Source organism: Wyeomyia smithii, chromosome 2 (genome assembly GCF_029784165.1).
Source record: "Wyeomyia smithii strain HCP4-BCI-WySm-NY-G18 chromosome 2, ASM2978416v1, whole genome shotgun sequence".
Classification (NCBI taxonomy): Eukaryota; Metazoa; Arthropoda; class Insecta; order Diptera; family Culicidae; genus Wyeomyia; species Wyeomyia smithii.
The window spans coordinates 97,481,782-97,504,906 of record NC_073695.1 but is presented as its reverse complement, the minus strand read 5'-3'; the positions used below and the strand labels follow the sequence as shown (position 1 = coordinate 97,504,906).

Here is a 23,125-nt window from a genome sequence, read left to right as displayed (position 1 = left end):
GCTCGGTTAAGGAGAGAGCCGAAAACGCGAACACGAACAAATGCTATCGATGACGAAGTGGGCGACATAGGGAGTTGAGCAGGAAAATTTATGTTAGTATAGTTTAGTCAGACAAGACCGATAAGTTGCATACAGCCATTTGTAAGTGTTAAATGTGTAATTGTTTAAAAAAAAATTGTAATAAAGAATAATAAATATTTTCAGGCGTCTGATGATGGTCGAAGAATAGTAGACCGAAACGCGTTACGCGAAATTAAGCTGTTTTATTTAATTGTCATCGATAAGAGCCAATAAAACAGAAAAGTAAACGTTCACGGTGATTAATCTAACCAGTACCAGAAAAGAGAACAAGGCCAAGTACAAACGGGCATCGTGCACATGAGGAAATTTTGTGAGAGAGTCAACCAGTTTCACAGAGTGCCATCAGCCTCACGGATATCAGCGAGATGGTCGACAGATGGAAGGAGTACTTCGGATATATAAATAGCGATACAACAAGCAAAAGCGGAACAATTACACATTTTTTTCAGTTCACCTCTCGAATTAGCATTCTCGTATACTTATAGGTGGCAGTGTGTTGAACTCATAAATGGCCGACTTCGAGCCACCACGTGGTCGAATTCGAATTTTCAAATGATTACCACTCAGTAATAGTTAATACGTCACTTGTGAAAACATATTATCATGTTTGTTATGGTGACGTAAACATAAGAAAGTGTTTTCGTAGATAACGCATAAACTATTCCCGAGTCTAGTGGCACTGAAAATTCGTAGCCGACCACGTGGTGACCACGTGGTGACATCTACACACTACCACCTTAACCCATTGTAAGCATTTTTGTAATGATACCGTGTAAAAGATCTGACATCATCTGCGTTCATATACTTTCCATTGAGATTACTACAAAGAATTTCATTACGTTATATGTTCATTGTTCGTTATATGTTAGGAAGCATGTGGCTTACATACCTACAGCCGCAGTCTCTGTACCTCCAAGCGCCACTACGCAACTCAGCGCAGCGCAGCGGTAAATTTCCATCCTTTTTGATATGCCATTGAGTCTCCAGCAGTTCCACTGTAAGTACCTACCTTCCTCAGCAAGTACTTTTCTGTTTCACTTCCAATTTCAAAATCGGTAAACTTTGGATATTTAAAGTCACCGTTGAAGTCTTTCAATTCAACTAATAATTGGTATATTTTTGATGTTGTTAACCTATGTAACAATTCCAAACCATTCCAGTATTCTTGATCAGCTTCTCCGAAACCATTTTTGTATTGCGTCCAATTTCGATAGAAGTCCAATGATCCATCGTACCGATGCTGGATCACCATCCAAGTTTCGCCCGAGGGCTTCAAATAAGCGCGTTACCATCCACGCCATTCCTTCGTTGCGCTTTTCGTGATGAGCATGATTTCGTGCCATCAACTCGTTTTGTTCCCTCACACCATACTCCAGCTCCATAGTTCTTTGAAATTTTGCAGTCTAACGATACGAACAAGTACGAAGATTTTTCAGGATTTTTCTTCGAAGAAGCACGTCTGTTTGTCTATGATTGCATGTTATCATAGAGTATACGTGGGAAAAAAACCTTATCAAAAATATTAATTTCGTTTTTCACATGATAGACACAGCACACAATGGGACGTATTCAATAAAGTGGCACATTATCCTTTGCGAAGAAACTATTAACTATAAAAATTTTTTATCTTCTCGCCCCCAAAATTTCAAAATTCTGTGGGTATTTGCATGATGCAGTATAATTTTTAGGGATAGGAACATTTAAAATCAACGTGTTGTACGTTTGTTCAGTCTTGTATTAGCATTTATTTGTACTTTTACAACGATGCGACACCTGATGGCCGCCTCGTTGAGATTTATTTAAAATACGAGTTTCTGTTCTTCATTCTGAATTAAAATTTCGTAAGCGGACCCGGTTTCACATCGCGTGCCAGTGGAAGTGGGTAAATGACATATAGATACTCATACTAGGACTGAATGCTGCACACAACGCAGCTTTCATAAGGTTTCATCTCATCTCGCGATAACCTTGCAGGACACTGTTTAAAGATATATCTTTTTTCCGAACAAAGGACAGATTAATTTTGCATTCGAAGCTCAACCATTCAAAGTTCAGTCAATATGCGTCTAGATAATACGAATATATAATGAATATTGAAGAGTAGGTAGAAGCTAAATAATTCTTACCGGGAATACATTAATATACCTTTTATTGCCAGAAAGTTTATACAATTGCTTTTGTTTTTATAGTTGAAATTTGAAAAGATGTTGAGAGTACACAGTAATACTGTAATGTTTATAAGCATGCTCTCATACGAAAATTAATATGATAGTTTATGCATTGTCTAGTCTAATTAATTAATTAGATTATGCTCGTAGTGAACGTGACACTTACGTTTGAAATAACCTGATGTCTGGGCGGCATCTGGGGCCGCATTCCAGCCGGCGGTGGGGGTGCTGGACTGTAGCGTGGTTGTTGCATGTTGCTGTTGCTGATGTAGTTATTCTCCTGCAAAAATATAATTATTTTCAAAACTAATAATAACCAGAGATTAAATTAATCATAATCAAAATTGCATAAAAAGGCTCTCTAGTGACGATCTTTTCAAAGTTCACTAGGTAGTCGATTTTTTTACACATGACTAGTTTATACTACAGGTAGTGGCGTAAAACAAAAGGATGAAACAGCAATTAACAAAGAGAAAATGTCCACGAATTTTTGTTCTGTTCGATACCGCATGAATGGATTGAACCATTCGACAATGAAATCGCAGTCGGATACTACGTTTGTCGGTACAAGAAAAATAGTGACTATTTTGTATTTTCAACGGAAAATTGTTTTGAAAATAGTAATATAGCAAAGAGAAACTATCAGTCACTGTTAAAAACGAAGCATCAGTAAAGATTAACTGCTCTACGAAGTGAACGTAACATTCTACAGATTCGATCGCTTTCAAAACAATTGCACATAAATAAACACGTACTCCTATCTAGGGAATGCCTAAACTTTCAAAAGACAAAAACAAAAAATACAATAATATTGCCGCCATCGCGGTACCAGCATCGAATTGCACCAAAATAATCAATATTTTGTCCACAAGAGCCGCGTTGGGAATCTAGCGCTATACTGCAGAAAAAAAAAATAGAAAAAGAAGACAAAGAAAAATAATTTATTGCACTCCGATGCAAATTCAAATTCGCTTCAGTAGACCAACACCCCACGCAGCGGGATGCAACACGACTGTTTGGTAGGGTTATAGCCACTTTAATGGGGGTACGGTCGTGCGTTTAATTCTGACTTCGTACTCAGCGAATGATAATCGCTGGCACTATATTTCCAAGTGTTCATTGAACATTCGTTGAATTGCATCGCTTCACGAAAACATAAATACATCGGTAACAATAACGATACAAGAATAAATCGGGCAATACCTAATTTATCATCGGGGTATTTCGCCTCATCTCACTGATAGCAGGTACCAGTAGCGCCCTCTCAGCCTTGCATCTTGACCTGAACGGAGCTATTTCGATTTGATTACGGGTTTCTTTCCCGTCTGGTGTTCATCGGTTCATTTCAAATGAAACTGATGACTGTTTCAATTGGATCCTAAAGTTGCACACGGTTTCCCGATTTTTATCTGTCAGCTGAAAGAGTGTAATTTTCTGAGTGCAACGAGAATTTAAAAAAATGTTTATCATTTTCCTTCGATTTTTGAATGAAGAATAAAAAACTGCTTGAAATGTCATATACCGTAAATGGGCGAACTGTCATTTAAGACATTTCGAGCAGTTTCTTATTCTTCATTTAAAAATTGAAGGTAAGCGATTAACATGTTTTTAAATCACGTTTTGCTCAGAAAGTGCTGCTCTTTCAAATGACATAAAAAACTGATATAGCTAAACAACCCTATTGACGGAGACACTGACGCATACCTATGACACCTTTCTTTCCTCCAGCGTGTCATTTGAAATGAGCACCGCATCTTGTCATTTGTTGATATGGCAATGGCATCCAACAAATACGTCACGCAAGTTTAAGTTTTAAATTAGTTTATTTGACACGGCACGATACATTTTCTGTTTTACTGAGCCAAGTACAATTCGTTTTAATTCTACGTTAGCAGGGAAAAGAGGGAGGCCTTTTCTTTATTCTCGCGGCCGACTACGAGCTAGTGGGGATTTAAGGTGAGAGGAGGGGAGATACAATTTTGACTTAAAACTATTTTGGAACTTTGTTTTTCAACTGGTAGAGCAATTGTATTCTTGTTTGTTGTGGGTTCAAAATATTTGTGTAAGCATAGTTGCGGGCTCTTCGTTTCCGTGTCTTCAGCATAGCATATTTGTATCCTTAATCTGACAAATAGACAAAGAAAATTTTAAATTTTAATGTCAGCGTTTTTCAGAAAGCAGTATAGCTGTGTCATGTACTGGAGATCACCGCTTCCCAGAATGTCTCTAACGGGTACGTTCGGTTGTTTTCCTCGGGCCCGAAGGGAATCTATAAGCTCGGACCTAACACCACAGTATTCGGTACACGACCAAACAACATGCTCGATGTCATGGTAGCCATCGCCACAAACGCAGTGATTACTGTCTACAAGCCCTATACGAAAGAGATGCGTGTTTAACGTGTAGTGATTGGACATAAGTCTAGACATCACGCGAATGAAGTCCCGACCTACATCCAACCCCTTGAACCATGCTTTCGTCGATACCTTAGGAAAAATGGAATGTAGCCACCGTCCCAGTTCATCTGAGTTCCATGATGATTGCCAACTGTTGAGTGTTCTCTGACGCAAAATGCTATAAAATTCATCATAAGCAATTGGTCTTTCATAAATATCGCCATCAATAGCACCCACCTTAGCTAAAGAGTCAGCCTTTTCGTTACCCGGAATCGAGCAATGAGAAGGGACCCACGCTAAGGTAACCCGGTAATTTTTATCTGTTAAAGCACTTAAAAACCACCGTATTTTCCCCAGGAAATACGGGGTGTGCTTCACAGGCTTCATCGATCGCAGAGCCTCAATGGCACTGAGACTGTCTGTGAAGATGAAGTAGTGGTCTGTGGGTAGGGTTTCGATGATTCCAAGAGAGTACTGAATAGCAGCAAGTTCTGCGACGTACACGGAAGCAGGAGCATCGAGTTTGTAGGAGGCGGTAAAATTTTCGTGGAAAACACCGAAGCCAGTGGACTCATCTAGATTAGATCCGTCAGTGTAAAACCTTTTATCATAACTAACATGTTTGAACTTATTCGAAAAAATCTTAGGGATCTCTTGGGGTCGCAATTGATCCGGGATACCAGAAATGTCTTGTTTCATGGTGGTGTCGAAAAATATAGCATTATTAGAAGTATCTAAAAGTGCGACATTGGAGGAATCGTATGAAGAAGGATTAATATCTTGAGCCATATATTCAAAATATAAAGTCATAAATCTGGATTGAAATTGAAGGTCGACCAACCTCTCGAAATTTTCAATTACTAATGGGTTCCTAACTGTGCATCGAATTAGCAACCGGTAAGAGAGATTCCAAAAACGATGTTTCAACGGAAGAATACCCGCTAACACTTCAAGACTCATCGTATGGGTCGACTGCATGCAACCCAAGGCAATACGCAAACAACGATATTGTATTCTCTCTAATTTTATAATGTGCGTGTTCGCGGCGGAGCGGAAGCAGAAACAGCCGTACTCAAGAACTGACAATATCGTTGTTTGGTAAAGCCTTAGAAGGTCTCCTGGGTGGGCTCCCCACCAGGTTCCGGTAATCGTACGAAGAAAATTAATCCTCTGTTGGCATTTTCGTGTCAGATACCTAATATGACAAGCCCAGGTGCATTTAGAGTCGAACCAGACCCCGAGATATTTAGCGACTAAAACCTGAGAGATCGTTTTACCCGTTAGTAGGAGCTGCAGCTGAGCTGGGTTATGCTTCCTAGAAAAAACGACCAACTCAGTTTTCTCCGGAGAGAATTCGATACCCAGCTTAAGAGCCCATTCAGACAAATTGTCTAAGGTATCTTGCAATGGTCCTTGCAGATCGCTAGCCTCGCTACCAGTAATGGATACAACGCTATCGTCTGCAAGTTGCCTTAGCGTGCATGAATTTGCAAGACATTCATCGATGTCATTGACGTAAAAATTATATAAGAGAGGACTTAAACATGAGCCCTGGGGAAGGCCCATGTAACTAATTCGGGAAGTTGTCGAATCGCCATGTGAGAAATACATATGCTTTTCTGACAACAGATTGAGCAAAAAGTTATTCAAATTTAGTGAAAGTCCCTGCGAATGAAGTTTCGCGCTTAAAACTTCTACAGAGACAGAGTCAAAAGCCCCCTTAATATCCAAGAACGCAGAAGCCATTTGCTCTTTTCGAGCAAATGCGAGTTGAATTTCAGTAGAAAGCAACGCTAGGCAATCGTTCGTCCCTTTGCCCCGGCGAAAGCCAAATTGAGTATCTGAAAGTAAACCGTTTGTTTCGACCCATTTGTCTAACCGTAAGAGGATCATTTTCTCCATTAATTTCCGGAGGCAAGAGAGCATTGCAATCGGCCTATATGAATTGTGATCAGAGGCAGGTTTCCCGGGTTTCCGAATAGCAATGACTTTTACCTCCCTCCAGTCATGCGGAACAATATTTAGCTCAAGAAACTTGTTGAACAAGTCCAACAAGCGTCTTTTTGCAGAGTCGGGTAGATTCTTCAACAGGTTGAATTTTATTCTATCTAACCCTGGAGCCTTATTGTTGCACGACAGGAGAGCCATTGAAAATTCCAACATCGAAAATGGAGGCTCTTCCGTAGTTACTATAAACGCGTCGCGAAAGGTTTTCTGTTCCGGTACAGAGTCCGGACAGACCTTTTTGGCAAAATCGAGTATCCAGCGATCTGAATACTCCTCACTCTCATTCGAAACGTCACGGTTCCGCATGCGCCTGGCGGTATCCCAAAGAGTGCTCATCGCTGTTTCCCTCGACAACGCGTTTACGAACCGCCGCCAGTACCCGCGTTTTTTCGCCTTTACTAAGCTCTTCATCTGCCTGCCCAGTGCCTCGTACTTTCGTAGTAGGTTGACAGTGCCGTACTCCCGGTAGTCCTTATACGCCGCGGACCTTCGCGCGTACAGCTCAGAGCACTCTTTGTCCCACCATTTGTTGGGAGGGCGTTGTCTAATCGTTACCCCGGGTATCGGTTTCGTCTGAGCTTGCGTCGCGGCGTCGATTATCAAGCCAGCTAAGAACGCGTATTCTTCCTCCGGAGGAAGTTCCTCGTGAGTCTCGATAGATTCCGCTATAATAGACTCATAACGCTTCCAATCAATATTACGTGTAAGGTCGTAGGAAATATTGATTGGGTTCGGGGGAGTTGAACCATTAGCAATTGATATAACGATTGGAAGATGATCACTACCGTGGGGATCGTTGATTACTTTCCACTGGCAATCTAACGCTAGTGATGTCGAGCAGAGGGATAGGTCAAGCACGCTTTCACGTGCCGGAGGATTAGGTACGCGTGTCGCTTCCCCAGTATTCAAAACTGTCATATTGAAGTCGTCGATCAAGTTACAGATTAAAGAAGATCGGTTGTCGTCGTACAGCGACCCCCATAGCGAACAGTGAGAGTTAAAATCTCCCAAAATCAAAAAAGGTGCGGGAAGCAATTCTGCTATATCAAGGAGTTGCTTCTGTTCAATCCGCGCGGATGGGGGAATATATAACGAAACAAGGCAAAGGTCTTTTCCATTCATATTCGTTTGAATGGCAACAACTTCAATATTCGAGATCGAGGGGAGGTCAATTCTGAAAAAAGAATAGCACTTTTTGATCCCTAAAAGTACCCCTCCACCGTGTGAGTCTCGATCTCGACGAATGATGTTAAAATCGTGGAAATTAAGTTGGTCATTTGAATTGAGAAAAGTTTCACAAAGCGCGAACGCATCACAATTGTATGTGTTTATCAAATGTGAAAATAAATCAAATTTGGGGATGATACTTCTGCAGTTCCACTGTAACACAGTGACAAAATTCCTAACCTCTTTCAACGAATTAGTCATCGAAAGATACGATAGCTGAAATGAGGGGCCAAGTTGCTGTGAGTTGCTTCAAAAAGGTTTTCACTGTTGGGAGAAGGGCAAGAAGAATGTTTTGAAGGGGATCTGGTATGTTGAATGTTTTAAATATCCAGTCCACAATATCAGAGAATTTTATGAACCCTGTTTCTTTTATGTCTTCTGATCGAGAAATGGGTGCCCGAGGGGTTTTTGGTGCCCCAGGAAGCGGTGGGTACTCCTGGTTTGATTTGAAATTAAAACCGGGGGGTACTTGCTTCGGTTTTTCTTCACCGCTTCCTTTTTGTGTTGTCTTATTGGTCATTCCGCTAGGGGTTATCTTACGACCTTTACGAGAAAGATTAGGAGAGTTGAGCATTCTCCTCTTCCTAGATCCCTCTGGCAAGGCATAGGAACACCCTTCGACGGGATCGTCAGATGTACCCTCATCGGTTGGCAAAAAGGAAAAGATGTTTCCTGTCGAGGGTGGCTCAGCCCTCTTAAGCATTTCTGCAAAAGAGCGCTTTGATCGTTCCTTAAGGGAACGCTTAATTTTTTCCTCGCGCTGTTTGTACGCGGGACATGCCGGAAGGTCATGCCGAGTTCCCTCGCAATAAAGACACTTTTCAGTATTCCCACTGCAAGCGTTCTCAGCATGATTGCCTCCGCACTTGCTACAGCGTGCCTTGTTGCAGCAGTAGGTGGCTGTGTGACCTAACTGCTTACAGTTTTGGCAATGCATGACCCGCGGTACGAACAGGCGTACAGGTAGACGAACCCTGTCCAAGCGGACGTAGTTCGGCAGCGCGGATCCGGCGAATGTTACTCGGAAGGAATCCGAAGGGAGGAATTTCTTCTTCCCTTCTTCGATGGATACTGAATGCAATTGCTTGCAATCCAGTATCTTTACACTTTGCATCAAGGGGTTTTTAAAGCAGCCAACTCCATGACGCAAAATGTCATCGACAGTGAGATTCCCCTCGGTAACCACACCGTCGATTTCTACATCCTTGGCAGGGATGTACACGCGATACTCTCTCGTGAAGAGCTCGTAGCCAGCAATTTCGTTTGCTTGCTTCAAGCTACTCACGACAACTCGCAGTTTGTTCGGCCTCACCTTCGTAATCTCGGTTACGGCCGAAAAATGTTTTGCCAGGTCTTTGCCAATTTGGATAATATTCAATGGCTTCTTTATGGGCCGGAAAAAAACAACGTAGGGACCGCCAGCGGCATCTGGGTAAGCTTTTACCCGTACTTCCGGTACTCTTGGTACAGGACTTGGCAAAGGGGAGGGCACAGGGGAAGGTAGGGGTGTGCTGATGGGAGAAATTTCAATTTCTTCCCCGTTTGTTTCCACCTCCAGGAAAAGTTGCACCTGCATGTCGTCCATTTTGCGGGAGCGTTACGCTCTACCGCACACAAACGATAAATATTCGAATATGGGGGGGGGTTCAAGTAGTTGATGTTAAATTTTAAAAACAATTTTTCAATCTACAATGGATCAAATAAAAAAAAAGACAGTAATACTAATACTAATAACAATAGTAATAATAATAATAATAATAATAATTATAGTAATAGTATTAATAATAACAATAATAATATCAATAATAATATTGATAATAATATTATAACATAGTAATAATATTGATAATAATAGTAAAAATTCTAAAGGTAATACTTCACCGAACGTCTAAGTCACGACCTCACGGCTGATAGTAGGATTAATCGAGCGTCTCCGCAGAACAAACAATGACGATCCAGCTTTGTGTTGAGACACAGTGGCCGTGTCCTACACGCGACCTTGTAGATGCCACTTGTAGTTGACTTCCACTCGCTCGATCGTATGATGGTCCGTGCTGCTAGCGGGGTAACAGCGGTGCGGGAGAATTATTCTTGCTGATATATCAGCTGCGTATCGAATCACTGGCGGGGTAGCCTGCCCCTACCAGTGTGCAGATGTTTCTGCCGATATATAACAGTCTATTGTTATTGCGCAGCACGAGAACTAATCGACAAAAAAACACCCGTACGATAACTCGTGTATTGTTATTTTGCGAACTCAAACGGAGATAAACAATTTGCGTCTAATCGAGACGAAAGCAAAACAACGAATGTCACGCAAGTTCCTGTCAATATTTCGGAGATATTTTTGCCGTTGGTCACTGCAACCCCGTAGCCACTTCGGGTTGTGAAATTGGTATTGATGTTCATATCTTCTGTCTTCGTTAGCGCTCATAGGGATGTTGCTACACATAAATGAATAGCATCTGTTCTGGATCTGTGAATTTTTATCCTTTTTGAGACAAAAACCTCGACAAATCGACGATTAGTGATAACTATCATTATATAATTTTTCTTCGTAAACAAATCTCTGAAACGTATGCACTTTTTGACGATCACGAATCTACCAAGTCCAGCAAAGGATATACACATATTCGGATGTTTTCGAGAATTCGGAAGTCGCCATCCTGGAATTTAACATGTCTGGGCCATTTTCCAATCTCTAGGCATCATCTCGGTTGCAAAAATATCTATATTGGATGGTATTTGACCTTAAACATATTTTTTCGTTGCGGTTACGGAAACTTTGTGTGTACTTTTGCCCCACAATGAATTTTCAACTTGTTTTGATTTTTATGACAAGCATCAAAATATTTTTGGCAAAACATTAGATATATATCTGTAAGAGCAATAAGTGTCTTGTCTGATCACTCGTCGTGTTCCGTCTGCGTTCGCGATTATTAGAATTATTCCGAAAAAAGTTACAAGCATACGGAAAACTGGAAGGACCGGAAAATGTTGGTCGAGAGTGGTACTGTGAGTGAATTTTTTTCAAGCATGTTATGCCACGTTTAGTGATCAGCGTAAAGGGGATATGCATACACGCTGTACTTCACAAATTATTTAGCTAACGCATCATCAAACCTTAAAAGTTTATATTGAAACAACATGATAAACTATTGAAAGTTTTCTTTGCTTATGCATCTGCTGTTGATACCCAATTCACATATAGATATGCATACATCCATACGAGTCCACACTTTACCTCATGTATACCTTAACGTCTTATAAAACTCCACAGAAGTTGCTTTGATCTTAGCTTTTAATCATTACTCATCAGATCTGTCTACTGTGTATACAATTGCTTTCAGTATCAGTAGTAAAATGGCCAAACTTGTTCTGTTGATAATATTCGCATCAACATGGTCAACGTTATGTACTCTTAGTATTTTATTCCAGGTAATGATGCTTTAAAGTGTTGCTGCATTCATTTATCAAGCCTAGGAAATAAATTTGGTAGACATGACAGTCTCCCCCTCAAAGGTCACCCACTCAGCTATCGTAGATGAGTTCTGACTGTAGTCCATATACAAATGCGATAAAAAAGGGAATTATTGCAAAGCGCACAGATCATAGAGCTTACCGTTCTTACTGCAAATACGATGACTTTCAGATTGCTCTCGATTAAAATGCTTTTTCCGCGATCAAAAGGCACTAATCAGTTGGTCTAGAAAGCTCGCCGAGGTTAATTTACACACTAACACTAGGTTATATGCAAGCTTTATAAACGGATTCCTTCCTAGAACGTGAAATACGTGATGTGAGCGACCCGTTGTTTACGTCCTTTATTTACTCGGTATACTGCTTTGCGAACTCTTTCACAACACTACACGGACAAGAACTCACCGACAGCAGGGTTGCTGGATTGATTGTGGGGCAAAGTTGATTATAAAGGAAATCTTTAAATATGGAAACTTTGTTTATTCAGTTTAAGAACTGAATCAGGCCGAAAGGAGCAAGTAAATTTAACTTATCTTTGTACATTTTAGTCATTTGAAAACAAGTTTTTACAGAAGCTACATTCTTATTAATGAGCCTAATTTATTTTTACATAGATTTCGCCAATCCGTTGATGTTTATAAAACTTCAACTCTAAATGTATGTTCTAGTCGAGGTTCTAACATACCCCCTGATATGTTGAAACTGCCGTTAAACTAAGTTAAAGCTTGTTTCAAATGACTGTTCGAAAAAAAAATATATCACTCAATATTCGAAGATAAAAGATTATTGCTAAAAATAATTAAACAAATGCAGCATTTTTACGTTGATGATACTAAAAATTTTGATGGAGTCAAAAATTGTATGGAAAAACTACAATATATAACACTCCAAAAAGTTTTTGTCAGAATAGTTCGAACTTTTCATTCCATTATGTTACAAATGGTCTTCTGGTCTTTTGAAGCATGATAAGGTTTAATCTAAATAAAATAGCTTGTTTTTACTATAGCTAGAAAACCCCGGCGATTAATGTACCATTTTGTAATATTTTGAATCAATAAACTGAAAAAAGTTTGTTTTAATATAGATGTGCTGTCTCGTTTAAATTGCTATGAGGTAAAACTCGAACATTTAAACCATTTTTTTTAGCGCATGGAAATATGGTTATCATTGTGACAGCTTTTACTAGCAAGACATCATCCTTTGGACTGAACTTTTATAGCATTACTCAGATGTTTCACGATGACTCTGTCTGATAGATTGATTTATTGCTCTTATTATTTTTGATATTTAGATTTTCAACCAACGTATTTTATATGTGCATATTTCATGTAGCCGCTTTTTGGTGTTTCAATCCCGATATATTGCGGTTAATTTCATTTGTCCCACTATTACCAAGCGAATGCAAATTCAGCAGCCGTGGATGAAACCCGGCTACCCTGCTCGATGAGTGACTGACCGTGCTGCACTTGTCAAACTGTGAGACTGCCTACTATTGTGCCTGTCCTTACCGCCCTTCCTTTCACATGCGCCAGCCCCACGAGTCACGGAAAAGGATTTTTTTCGTACAAATTTCAGCACCCCTCGCCGCTGCTATTACAGAATTGCGCAATTCTGCAACTTTTGCAAAAATGCACTAAATGCCTTTATTTTCGGGCAAAGCAAACGGAACTTCTTCGATAGAGAACGCGTAGAAATCAATGCAAAACTAGCGGTTCTGGTCACTGATCGGTCCGTCTTTCTTCGATTTCGGAAGGTCGGCGATCGCAGAGAAAAGGTTTTTTTCACACGAAATACACCAGAACCATCAGCAACAGAACGGAACGGCGACGAAAAAACACAATCGCAACAGCACAGCGGCGGGCGTCGCGTCGAAAACCGAAGCAAACTGATTCGGGGAAACTAGTGTCGATTTGCAGTTTTTAGCCAAATTTGCTAACAACACCACAATCAGTGGCGCAGCACACAACACACGAAAAACGCGAATAACAAGATTAGATTGACAAATTTTTTCGACTGACTGCCGACATGGCTAGGGCTGTGTGAGTGAGTGTGGGTGCAGATGAGCTACGGAGAGCAGCAGTCCCGGCGTTTATGCCGGCGGTGCTCACGCTCGCGAGTTGTCAGCTCGACCAAGATCGCACTAGTGCAGGTCTGGCGGTGTGTAATTATATCGGTATCGCTGAGTAGGAGAGCTTACATTTTGAATTGGTTTTAGACTTAACACGTAATTGACTAATGATTTTTGTTGTTGTGTCTGAGAAAGAAAGTATCGTTTCAGTCAGAATGTATAATTTATAACTATACTACTATACATCGCTTTTGAATCCTCACGTCAAAAATAGATTTATCTGACGGCAAAAGCAGTAGAAGTTATAAGAGGCACTCACTGTAGGCAGACCTAAGATGAGTGATTTGAATATCAGTAAAATGTCGTTAGGCACACGTGACCGAAAAGTTTCAATAACGCATTTTTTTTAGTTTAATAATTTTTAACATGCTTCCCTCCATGTGGAAGCAAAGTCCAGGTTCTAACATTCCGTTTTCGAAATTGCATCTTCCTGTTTATTGAACATAGAATTTGCAGCCAATTATTATTAAAGAGGATAATTTCGGAGCTAACGTCACAATCTTACTGACACTCACTGTCTCATCTGAGCCAAGAATCGAATCTATGACGACTGGTTTATTAATTTTTATTAGTAAGTGGTTATCTTGGATTTTAAAATGGCATGTGACATGTTCTTTTGTACATCATTCCGGTCATTTAGGCTGTTTTCGGAAAATTGGTTGTAATATCTGTTTCATTTGTATGGGAGCTTTCCAGAGTATGCAGGAGTCTCAAACCATCATAGAAACATTTCTTGCTCTGAAAAACCTTCACAAACCAAATTTGGTTTCGTTTGCTTGATTAGTTCCCGAGTTATGCAGGAATTTGTGTTTGATTTGGATAGGAGCCCTCTTTCCCAGAAGAGGCAAGGAGGTAAGGGAGTCGAACAACCATAAAAACATTTCTTGATCCCAAAAACCTCCGCATGTCAAATTTGGTTCCATTTGCTTGTTTAGTTCTCGAGTTATGCAAACATTTGTGTTTATCCCTTTTAGAGGAGGGTTATGCAGAAATTTGTGTGGACTGGACACCTCCCCCCCCTTCCCCCCTTCAAGAAAAGTGATGGGTGTCATATCATTATAGAAATATTTCTTGCCCTCAAAAACCTCAACGTATTAAATTTAGTTACATTCGCTTGATTAGTTCCCGAGTTATGCAAAAATTTGTGTTTCATTTGTATGAGAGGTGTCGATCTACCACAAAAATATTTGTTGTTCCCGTAACCACCACACGCCAATTTTGGTTCCCTGTGCTTGATTAGTTCTCGAGTTATACATATATTTGTGTTTCGTTTGTATTGGAGCCCTCCCCTTCTAGAGCAAGGAAGGGTATGAATCTACCATGGAAATATTTCTTGTTTCACGAAACATTCACATGCCAGGTTCGATTACATCAGCTTGAAAAGTGCTTCAGTTATACAGATATTTGTGTTTCGTTAATATGAGAGCCTTCCCTTCCAGAGAAGAGAAAGGTGTCAATCTATTACAGAAATATTCCTCGCTTCTAAAAACCTCCACATGCCACAAGTTGGTTCCATTTGCTTGATTAGTTCTCGAGTTATGTAGAAAATTGTGTTTCATTTGTATGGCACCCCTCCCTGTCAAAGAAGAGAGGGGCCTAAAGCTATCATAGGAACCTTTCCACGACAAAAGGGTGTTCTTCTCAAATCTTGTATTTATACTTTAAAAAGATCGATGATGATCTAAATCATGCTTAGTTCGAAATGATTCCACCCCAAGTAACACGGTTAGTCTTTAATAAGTTTAGGTAATTGATATATAACAAATCTCGTCACTATAACAATAACGTATAAACTTATATACAACTTGTTAACAACTTAAAAAGCGCAATGGGCGGAGCCAATATAAAACATATATTCAACTTCAAATGAATTGTTCACACGACTTATATCAAACAACTTTATAACGACTATAACCACCACTCTTACATTTCCAGTACCAACAAATGGTGGCCTGTTATTAATAGGTCATAAACAAATTGCACAAATGAGTTGAAATTTCACTCGCTGATGATTGTTTCTAATACATACAAAACAGATGACCCACGAAAATGATCATGGCTCTTCATTTGAGAAATTATCAAGACAATTCATTGATAGAATAGGGTGTTGGTATAGTGATTAAATACAATAAATCTACGTGCGATTTCAGATTTGTCGTGAATGTTTGCCTTGTACTTCGTTAAAATTTACGCGCTTCGAAAATACCACAATATGATAGTAATCAATATCATATTTTTTTTTAATTTGAAATAAAGAAAAAAGTAACAGATGAACTCTAGAGGAATGAGCCTCAGGTATATATTTTCGATAGGATTATATTATGAAACGTGCCTTTAGCACAGAAAAATGGTGTTGAATATTATTTTAGCACGCCGCTTGCGCTAACGAGGCAGCCATGTTGATTATTAGCATTCGTTGAATGGGTACACCGATTGCCCAAAGATTTTGTCAGTTATATGACCACTATCTACAAAGTTTATTTTAGTAAAATTATCGCAAAATAATTGAAAAATTAGTACATTGCAACATCAAGGTGAACTAAGATGTCATGCACTATGTACTAAATATTTGAACTTTCTCACTCTTTTAGCAAACCAAGCGAGGAGTAATTTCTGCCACAATCTGGAGATGGAATCGTGAAGCCAATTAGGCAAGGCTATATAAAGTTACTACAATCTATAAAAAAATCGCCGTCAACATCTCGATTATTGTAGTAGAGAAAATAATATGAAAAATTCTCCTAACTAAACCACACATTAAGTAATATATTTTGAAATTTAAGTAAAACAGAAATATTCGAACATTGATCTGAGGTTATTAACGATGATCAAAATAATAATAATAAAACCGAAGATCGTTGAGCAAGACAAAAAAGAGAATTGAAACAAATCATGGCCGATCAAATCAAACGATTTTCTTGTTTTAAGTAAATTGAGTGATAAATTTCTTGATTATAATTTACTGTCAAGTTTATTATTTATGTTTAATCAAACATAAATTCCCTGGGTGTTTAAATATTTTATATAATTTTGAATATTATAACAGTATTTTTGATCTGCACTGTATTTGATGAAGAAGAGATAGTTCACACCATAAAATCACATTTACAACTGATTTAAAACTGAGCTACAACTTTTGCGGCCATTTTTCAATTTTGTCTCCACTATACGTTTTGCTGTCAAACACATATTCACCACTGTTGTCTCTCTTGCATTCTCAAGAAAAAAACTAGTTATAAACATGTTATAAATCAGTTTTTACAGCAATTCATAATGTATTTACAACTTCAACTTGTTATTTCGATTTAAAACATAATTCCTATTTAAAACATCAATGCGAGTGACTTAAAACCCAATGTTTTCCCTGTAACTTATTTATGACTTATTTATAACTTTTTCCTTTCATTTTTTTCGAAATAGATGTTGCATGTGTTACTTGGGACACACGGTCTTAAATATAGAGCCAACTGTTTAGTGTACAGGACAATTGCGAGGTTAGCGCTATGATGCTACTTACAGTCTCTTTCTAGGCTTGTTAGGCCAGCATAGTACCTAGAGACAAGCTGCGAAAGATGCAGAATCAGGCCATTCGATGTCGAAAAGGACTCAAGCTGGGTTTATCCTCAGGTTCCTAAACCATCTAGTCTTCCTTTACTCTGTTTTCTATAATACCTTGGTGTGAGTTCCTCTTAAAAATAACCCCTTTTATAATAAAACTGGCCAGAAGGCCGCCCAAGGAAACTTCTCTAGAAAATTATAATTGGTGATATTTGACAGAAAGAACGAGACAAAAATTAATCCCTTTTGTAATAAAACTGGCCAGAAGAACACCCAACGAAACTTACCCAGGGAATTAATAGTGGCGATATGCAGATTGATTTTCGCGCATTCTTCGCACCCAACACAGAACCAGAAGCGATTTCATAATTGCTAGGATAGTGCCCGATTTTCGTGAATTGGTTTACATTTTACTTATCGATTGAGAATTTGGTGTTCAATCCGCTCCATGATAGTAAGATTATATGTATTCAACGAGTGCACATTTTTCGTTACTTTTGACGTAGGACTAAGTCTTTGGTTTCTTAATTAGAGTACATTTTGTAAAATTGAAAATGAAACTCGCAAATGTTGTGTCAGATTTTAATCGGTTATAACAAGCGCACGATTCAATGCATCTATATGCCGGTGAATAGATAAAATGTGTGACAATCGTTTGATGTACTGTTTTACATTGTTGCTTCACTGCTTAATGGTGAAAATAGGTGAAAACTTCAAAGGTCGAGCTTTCCCATACACTTTCCTCGCTATTATCTTGTTTCCCGAGCAAAGCAAAGCAAAGCCTTGGTGCTACATTCCGATTCGGAACTTGACCTTCTGTTTATTATACACAGACTTCGCAGCCAACTGTACGATCCTACTGACACTAACAGTCTCTCCCGAGTCGAGACTCAAACTACGACGACTGGCTTGTGTTCCACTGCTTACATATTTTGACCCAGCAAAGAGTTTTGTTTTGTTCCTCATTCTCAAGTCTGCGTCGCCCCGTCTACATTGCAAAAGTCTAAACGAAAACAAAGACGTAGTCCAACGTCAAAAGTAACGAAAATGTGCACTCGTTGAAGACATATAATCTTACTATCACGGAGCGGATTGAACACCAATTTCTCAATCGATAAGTAAAATGTAACCCAATTCACGAAAATCGTGCACTATTCAACCAATTATGAGATCGCTTCTGGTTTTTTGTTGGGTGCGAAGAATGTGCGAAAATCAATCTCCATATCGCCACTTTTGGTTCCCTAGGTAAGTTTCGTTGGATGTTCTTCTGGTCAGTTTTATTATAAAAGGGATTTAGGGACAAGTTGCTTCTCCAGCTAAAAGACTTGTAAAGACTTGTAACTGTTTCTATAGAATCTTATTGATATTACAACAACATTCAACTGTTCAACAGGTGGGCCAAAATATGTGGATGGGCCAAAATTCCCTACTCAGTCTAAAAATATAGTTAATAAACTATGTCATGTTCCCAGCAGGTAAATAAACATGTAATGAAGACAATTGAGTATTGAAAAAGCAGTTGTAAACTTTCAAAAACGAAAATTAAGCTATTTAACTATTTCTATTATTAAAAATTTAGCTAGACCCATGTGATGCGACTATGATATTATTATCAAACTTTACAGGTAATTTTCTATATACTTTTAGAGCATTCTATGTTGTTCAAAAATTGCATTCTCGATTGCTAATATCTATCAAAGTAATAAATGCTTAATACAATTCTTTAATCTGACCACTTTATATCTCATGATGCCTTTGAATAACTATAATACGAACATGTTGTTTCACAGAAATCGTAACTGTACTGTACTGTACTTATCAGAGTAACCGCCAGATCAATAGCACACGTGCGATACGTGTTACGGGTGCAGCGCGACCTGCGAAGGAATCCGAGACGCTTCTGAAACTTCGTTTACTCCAAAAGAGAATGTTTTTCGGTACCTACGAATGTACATTTCGATAGTGATAATTTGTTTATTATTTGTTTATTTTACTTTGATTTATCTGACAATAGCCCTAGTAAATAACGGAAATCAAGGTCAGGCCAACAACATATTTGATTGGTTTAACCTAAGCACAAACTTTCGGGATGATTCGCTGAACTCAAAAGACTGTACGTTAAAATGCAGTTTGAAGTACGCCAGTTGATCTAAGGGTACGTTGCGAAGCACGGAAGCTCGATTTTGAAAGCAGAACACGTCAAGATCTGGTGTTATCTAAAAAAACGGGGGAAAACGACTTTCTGGGACTTAGACATTTTTGAGCTGGGAAATAATCTCATTTCACTTGTCCTATTCTCAATTTCACTTCACTGTCAATCTCACTCCACGGAAGTGATTTTTGTCACCTCACTTGAGGTGGAATCGGGAATAGGTCTAAAAAAGTGAAGTGAGCGTGAGAGTGAAATATATTTCACCGTGAAGTGACTCTCGTAATAAGCACCAAAAATCACCTCCGTGAAGTGAGATTGACAGTAAAGTGAAAAAGAGAATAGAACAAGTGAAATGAGCGAGTTTACCAGCTCAAAAATTTCTAAGTCCCGGAAAGTCCATTGAGCTGAAATTTTTTATGAGGACCTTTTTCGAGCCCTACTACTAAACGAAAATCAAAGGTAAATGTTTCCCTGACGTTCCATTTGGTCGCAACTCAGAAATTTGTAAGTCCCAGAAAGTCGATTTTTTCAAGAAAAAAAAAGACTAGCCTTGTTACTGGAAAATAAATCCCATATATATTATCACTAGATTACAAATCAATCGATTTTTAAACTTCCCTATCTTCGTGAAATCATTTCACCGTACAAAATGGTCGTGAAATAATTCAACGCGAAACGTCGCTTTTTCCGTTTCCACTTCACTCATATGACACTCATAATAACCCAGATTTCACGGCAGATGTCACCTTGCGACGTTTTTCTCACTTACGTGGGTCCCGTAATGAGGCTATAATCAACATTTGAGTTACTATTTAGGAAATTATACGCACAAACGGCAGAATAAAACACTGTGCAATGGAGATATTGAACGTTAGTGTCATTTTTGTGAAAATGCATAGTTTTCCATCACATGTAAAAACGCCAATATCTCAGCCCCCCGATAAGATATCAAGGATCTTTTTTCATGTAAATTTTCATCTTGAATCCCGCTTTGCAAAAAAAATTTCAGATCTTGATCAAAAAAATTTTCTAAATGTGTTTTGAAAGTTTATTTTTTGAAAATTATACGAAAAATACACTTTTTTGTGGTGTTCAATGGGCTCTGTAAGGCAAATAATTGGATGTGATGCTGAACCAAACCATGCAGAATATTCAAAAATAATCCCACAAAAATAAAAAAATATATGGAAAAACTTAGGAATCGAACAGATTTGAAAAAAATTCAGAAGAGTGGTTCTGTAGCTTGAAAAAGCCATTTTTTTATAACCTGAAAACGATTTTTTAGAAAGTCGAAATGTTCTACAAAAAATGCTATAAATAACATTATCTTTCAATTTAGGGCTGAGCACCTTGACTTCTTCGACATCGATTTTTCTTGGGACAGCCTAATATATATATATATATATATATATATATATATATATATATATATATATATATATATATATATATATATATATATATATATATATATATATATATATATATATATATATATATATATATATATATATATATATATATATATATATATATATATATATATATATATATATATATATATATATATATATATATATATATATATCTCTCTACTATATAAAAATGGAATTCCGTAACGCAATTGATATTGATATTGTTCATTTCTGTTGCCTATGTGCGTGCAAAGATGCCAGATTTTTTTAAAAAACAAATTGCTTGCTCTGCCAAAAGTCGACAAAAATCTTCACACATTTTGACCAAGTCTCAGCAAACATTAGGAGACTTGAACAAAAATCTGCAATAACTATGAAAAAACTGCAAATATCTGCAAATCAATCAAAGTCGAACTCAAAAAATCTGCAGTTTACAGCACATCATACATGCAGCACAGCATATTTTCACATCATCTTGTACCCTTGCGTACGTGTATGTACTTTAAAATGTTTGGATTCATGAATGTGCGATACTTTATCGATACCAGAAAATCGAAATGTTGATACTTTTCATCCGATATACAAAATATTGGGCCATGAAGTATCAATACTTATTCATTAGATATTTTGGATATTTGAAAAATAAAAAGAAACAATAAATGTACGCCAACTGGATGTTTAGATTCATTTTTTAAATGCATTATCAGCATTAATGATCGTCAAAGGAACAACAAATCGAACGCTCCCGTCTGACAAACCGAAAAACGTCATCGTAGATTAGGTTTTTGTTCAATATCTTTTGTTAAATCTTATAGAAAAATTGTCACAAAGTGTATTTTTCAGGCATTTTTGTTAGAAGAAAACAATTACGTTGTCCAACGGTGTAGACTTTTGTAATAGCCAGGCCTTAGACAAGCCTACGCTATTGCACTTGGTTGGTATGTGACATATTTTTGGCTCCGTTTTTATGTTGTTTTTCATATGGTATTTTTGGGTCATGAAAAGATGACGTTTATAATAGACCAGGTATTTTCTTTTCAATAAACTATTTGACGAGACGTTTCAAAACACAATTCATACATAAAATTTTGACAGGAGGCACGGAATCGCTGACCTAATGCACGTAAAAGCAATATCAACATCGGCAGGTTGCATGACAACTGTCAGTTTATAGAATGGTCTATTTTTCCCGACATTACAATACCAATAATACCGGAGCATCAATACTTTACTTGCGATTCGATCATTACGTGATATTGGATCTCTGCGATATACATTGTGAAAAATCGACACGAAACGCGAAGTGGATTCCATCTACATATGTGCCAATCACCTCCCTGAGACGTTCGTAGTCTAAACACTTATGTATGTGAGAATGAAATGACATTCACACTGCTATTAGCAGCGATATCTGCAGATTAGGTAATACTGAACAGGAGTGAAGCTGTCTTTCCTGTGCGGCCATTGTTGTTTGTGGCTCAGTATCGAGGAGTTCGTCATAATACTGGTACTGTTTAACTATAGATAATAATATTACTGTGTCAGGGAGGTGGTGCTAATAGATGAAACATTTCATTACGTACGCGTTTCAGTTCACAGCACAATATCAAGTATTTAAACTTCAGTTTGCTATGTTATGCATACTAAAATCAAGCTTCTTTCACTCAGATTCAAATGCTTAAAGGTGTCGAATGCCGAAGCACGTCAAAATACCGTATATTCCAATAAAAATCGGCATGGGTCGACATGACAGAATGAATGGGTTCGTTGATTGGCATTCATATATCAAGAGCATTTGGGATGAGCGTGCGATTTATTTTCAGTGCATTGTGATGCCAAATATCGATATTTATTGTGTCGATTCCCATCCCCAATACATTAACCGATTGCGATTCCCATCCCTAAACATAAAGGTTGTGTAAAGCAGGGATGCCATATTTTGATGTGCATTTCGAATTTAAAACTATTTTTTTTATCTGTATAAAAGAGAAATCTGTGTAAGATTGCCAGGTTTCGTGAAAAATTTGTGTAAATAACGTATAAATTCACACAGATTTTTTATTTTTGGCAAATATCTGTAATCTGTATTTACAGGTTACTGTAGACAAATCACTTTACATATGATTTCACAGATAAATCCGTATATGTGGCATCCCTGATCAAAAGTTTAAGACATTGTATTTACAAGTGCAGTAAATTTATTTGTGAGATAGATTATCGGAAAACTGAATGAAGATTGTATTTCACATAAGAGTTGAATTGATAGGAGACAATACATAGCAAATATATAGCATCGAAATTTGTAATTTGTACTTGGAATATACGTGCAGCAGTTCTTTCGATTAAAAAGAGGTTCCAGTGATATACACAATGGATCAATCTACAAGTGGAGGAAAATCAATTTAAAATTTAGAGAAAGTTGATATTGTTACTAACGTAATTTTTTCCAATTTATTTGTAGCAATCAATGCTGTGGCAGCAGCTACAAATTCTATTGAGTCGGCTGTAATGGA

General features: G+C 38.0%; 1 protein-coding gene across 3 annotated transcripts in view; it reads right to left on the bottom strand.

The window, feature by feature from the left end:
* Positions 1-13,391, bottom strand: part of LOC129723962 (protein alan shepard) — a 425,406-nt gene extending 412,015 nt beyond the window's left edge. For 2 of the 3 annotated variants that reach the window (XM_055678476.1, XM_055678478.1), the window contains exons 1-3: positions 12,868-13,390; positions 11,502-11,657; positions 2,416-2,529 (exon numbers count right to left, since the gene is read on the bottom strand). In XM_055678476.1, coding sequence (XP_055534451.1) covers positions 2,416-2,502 — 87 coding nt within the window. In that variant the 5' untranslated portion in view covers positions 2,503-2,529; positions 11,502-11,657; positions 12,868-13,390. Of the gene's footprint in view, positions 1-2,415; positions 2,530-11,501; positions 11,658-12,867 lie in introns of all 3 variants that reach the window. The other variant, XM_055678477.1, reaches the window with a different exon arrangement.
* Positions 13,392-23,125: the final 9,734 nt, after the last annotated feature.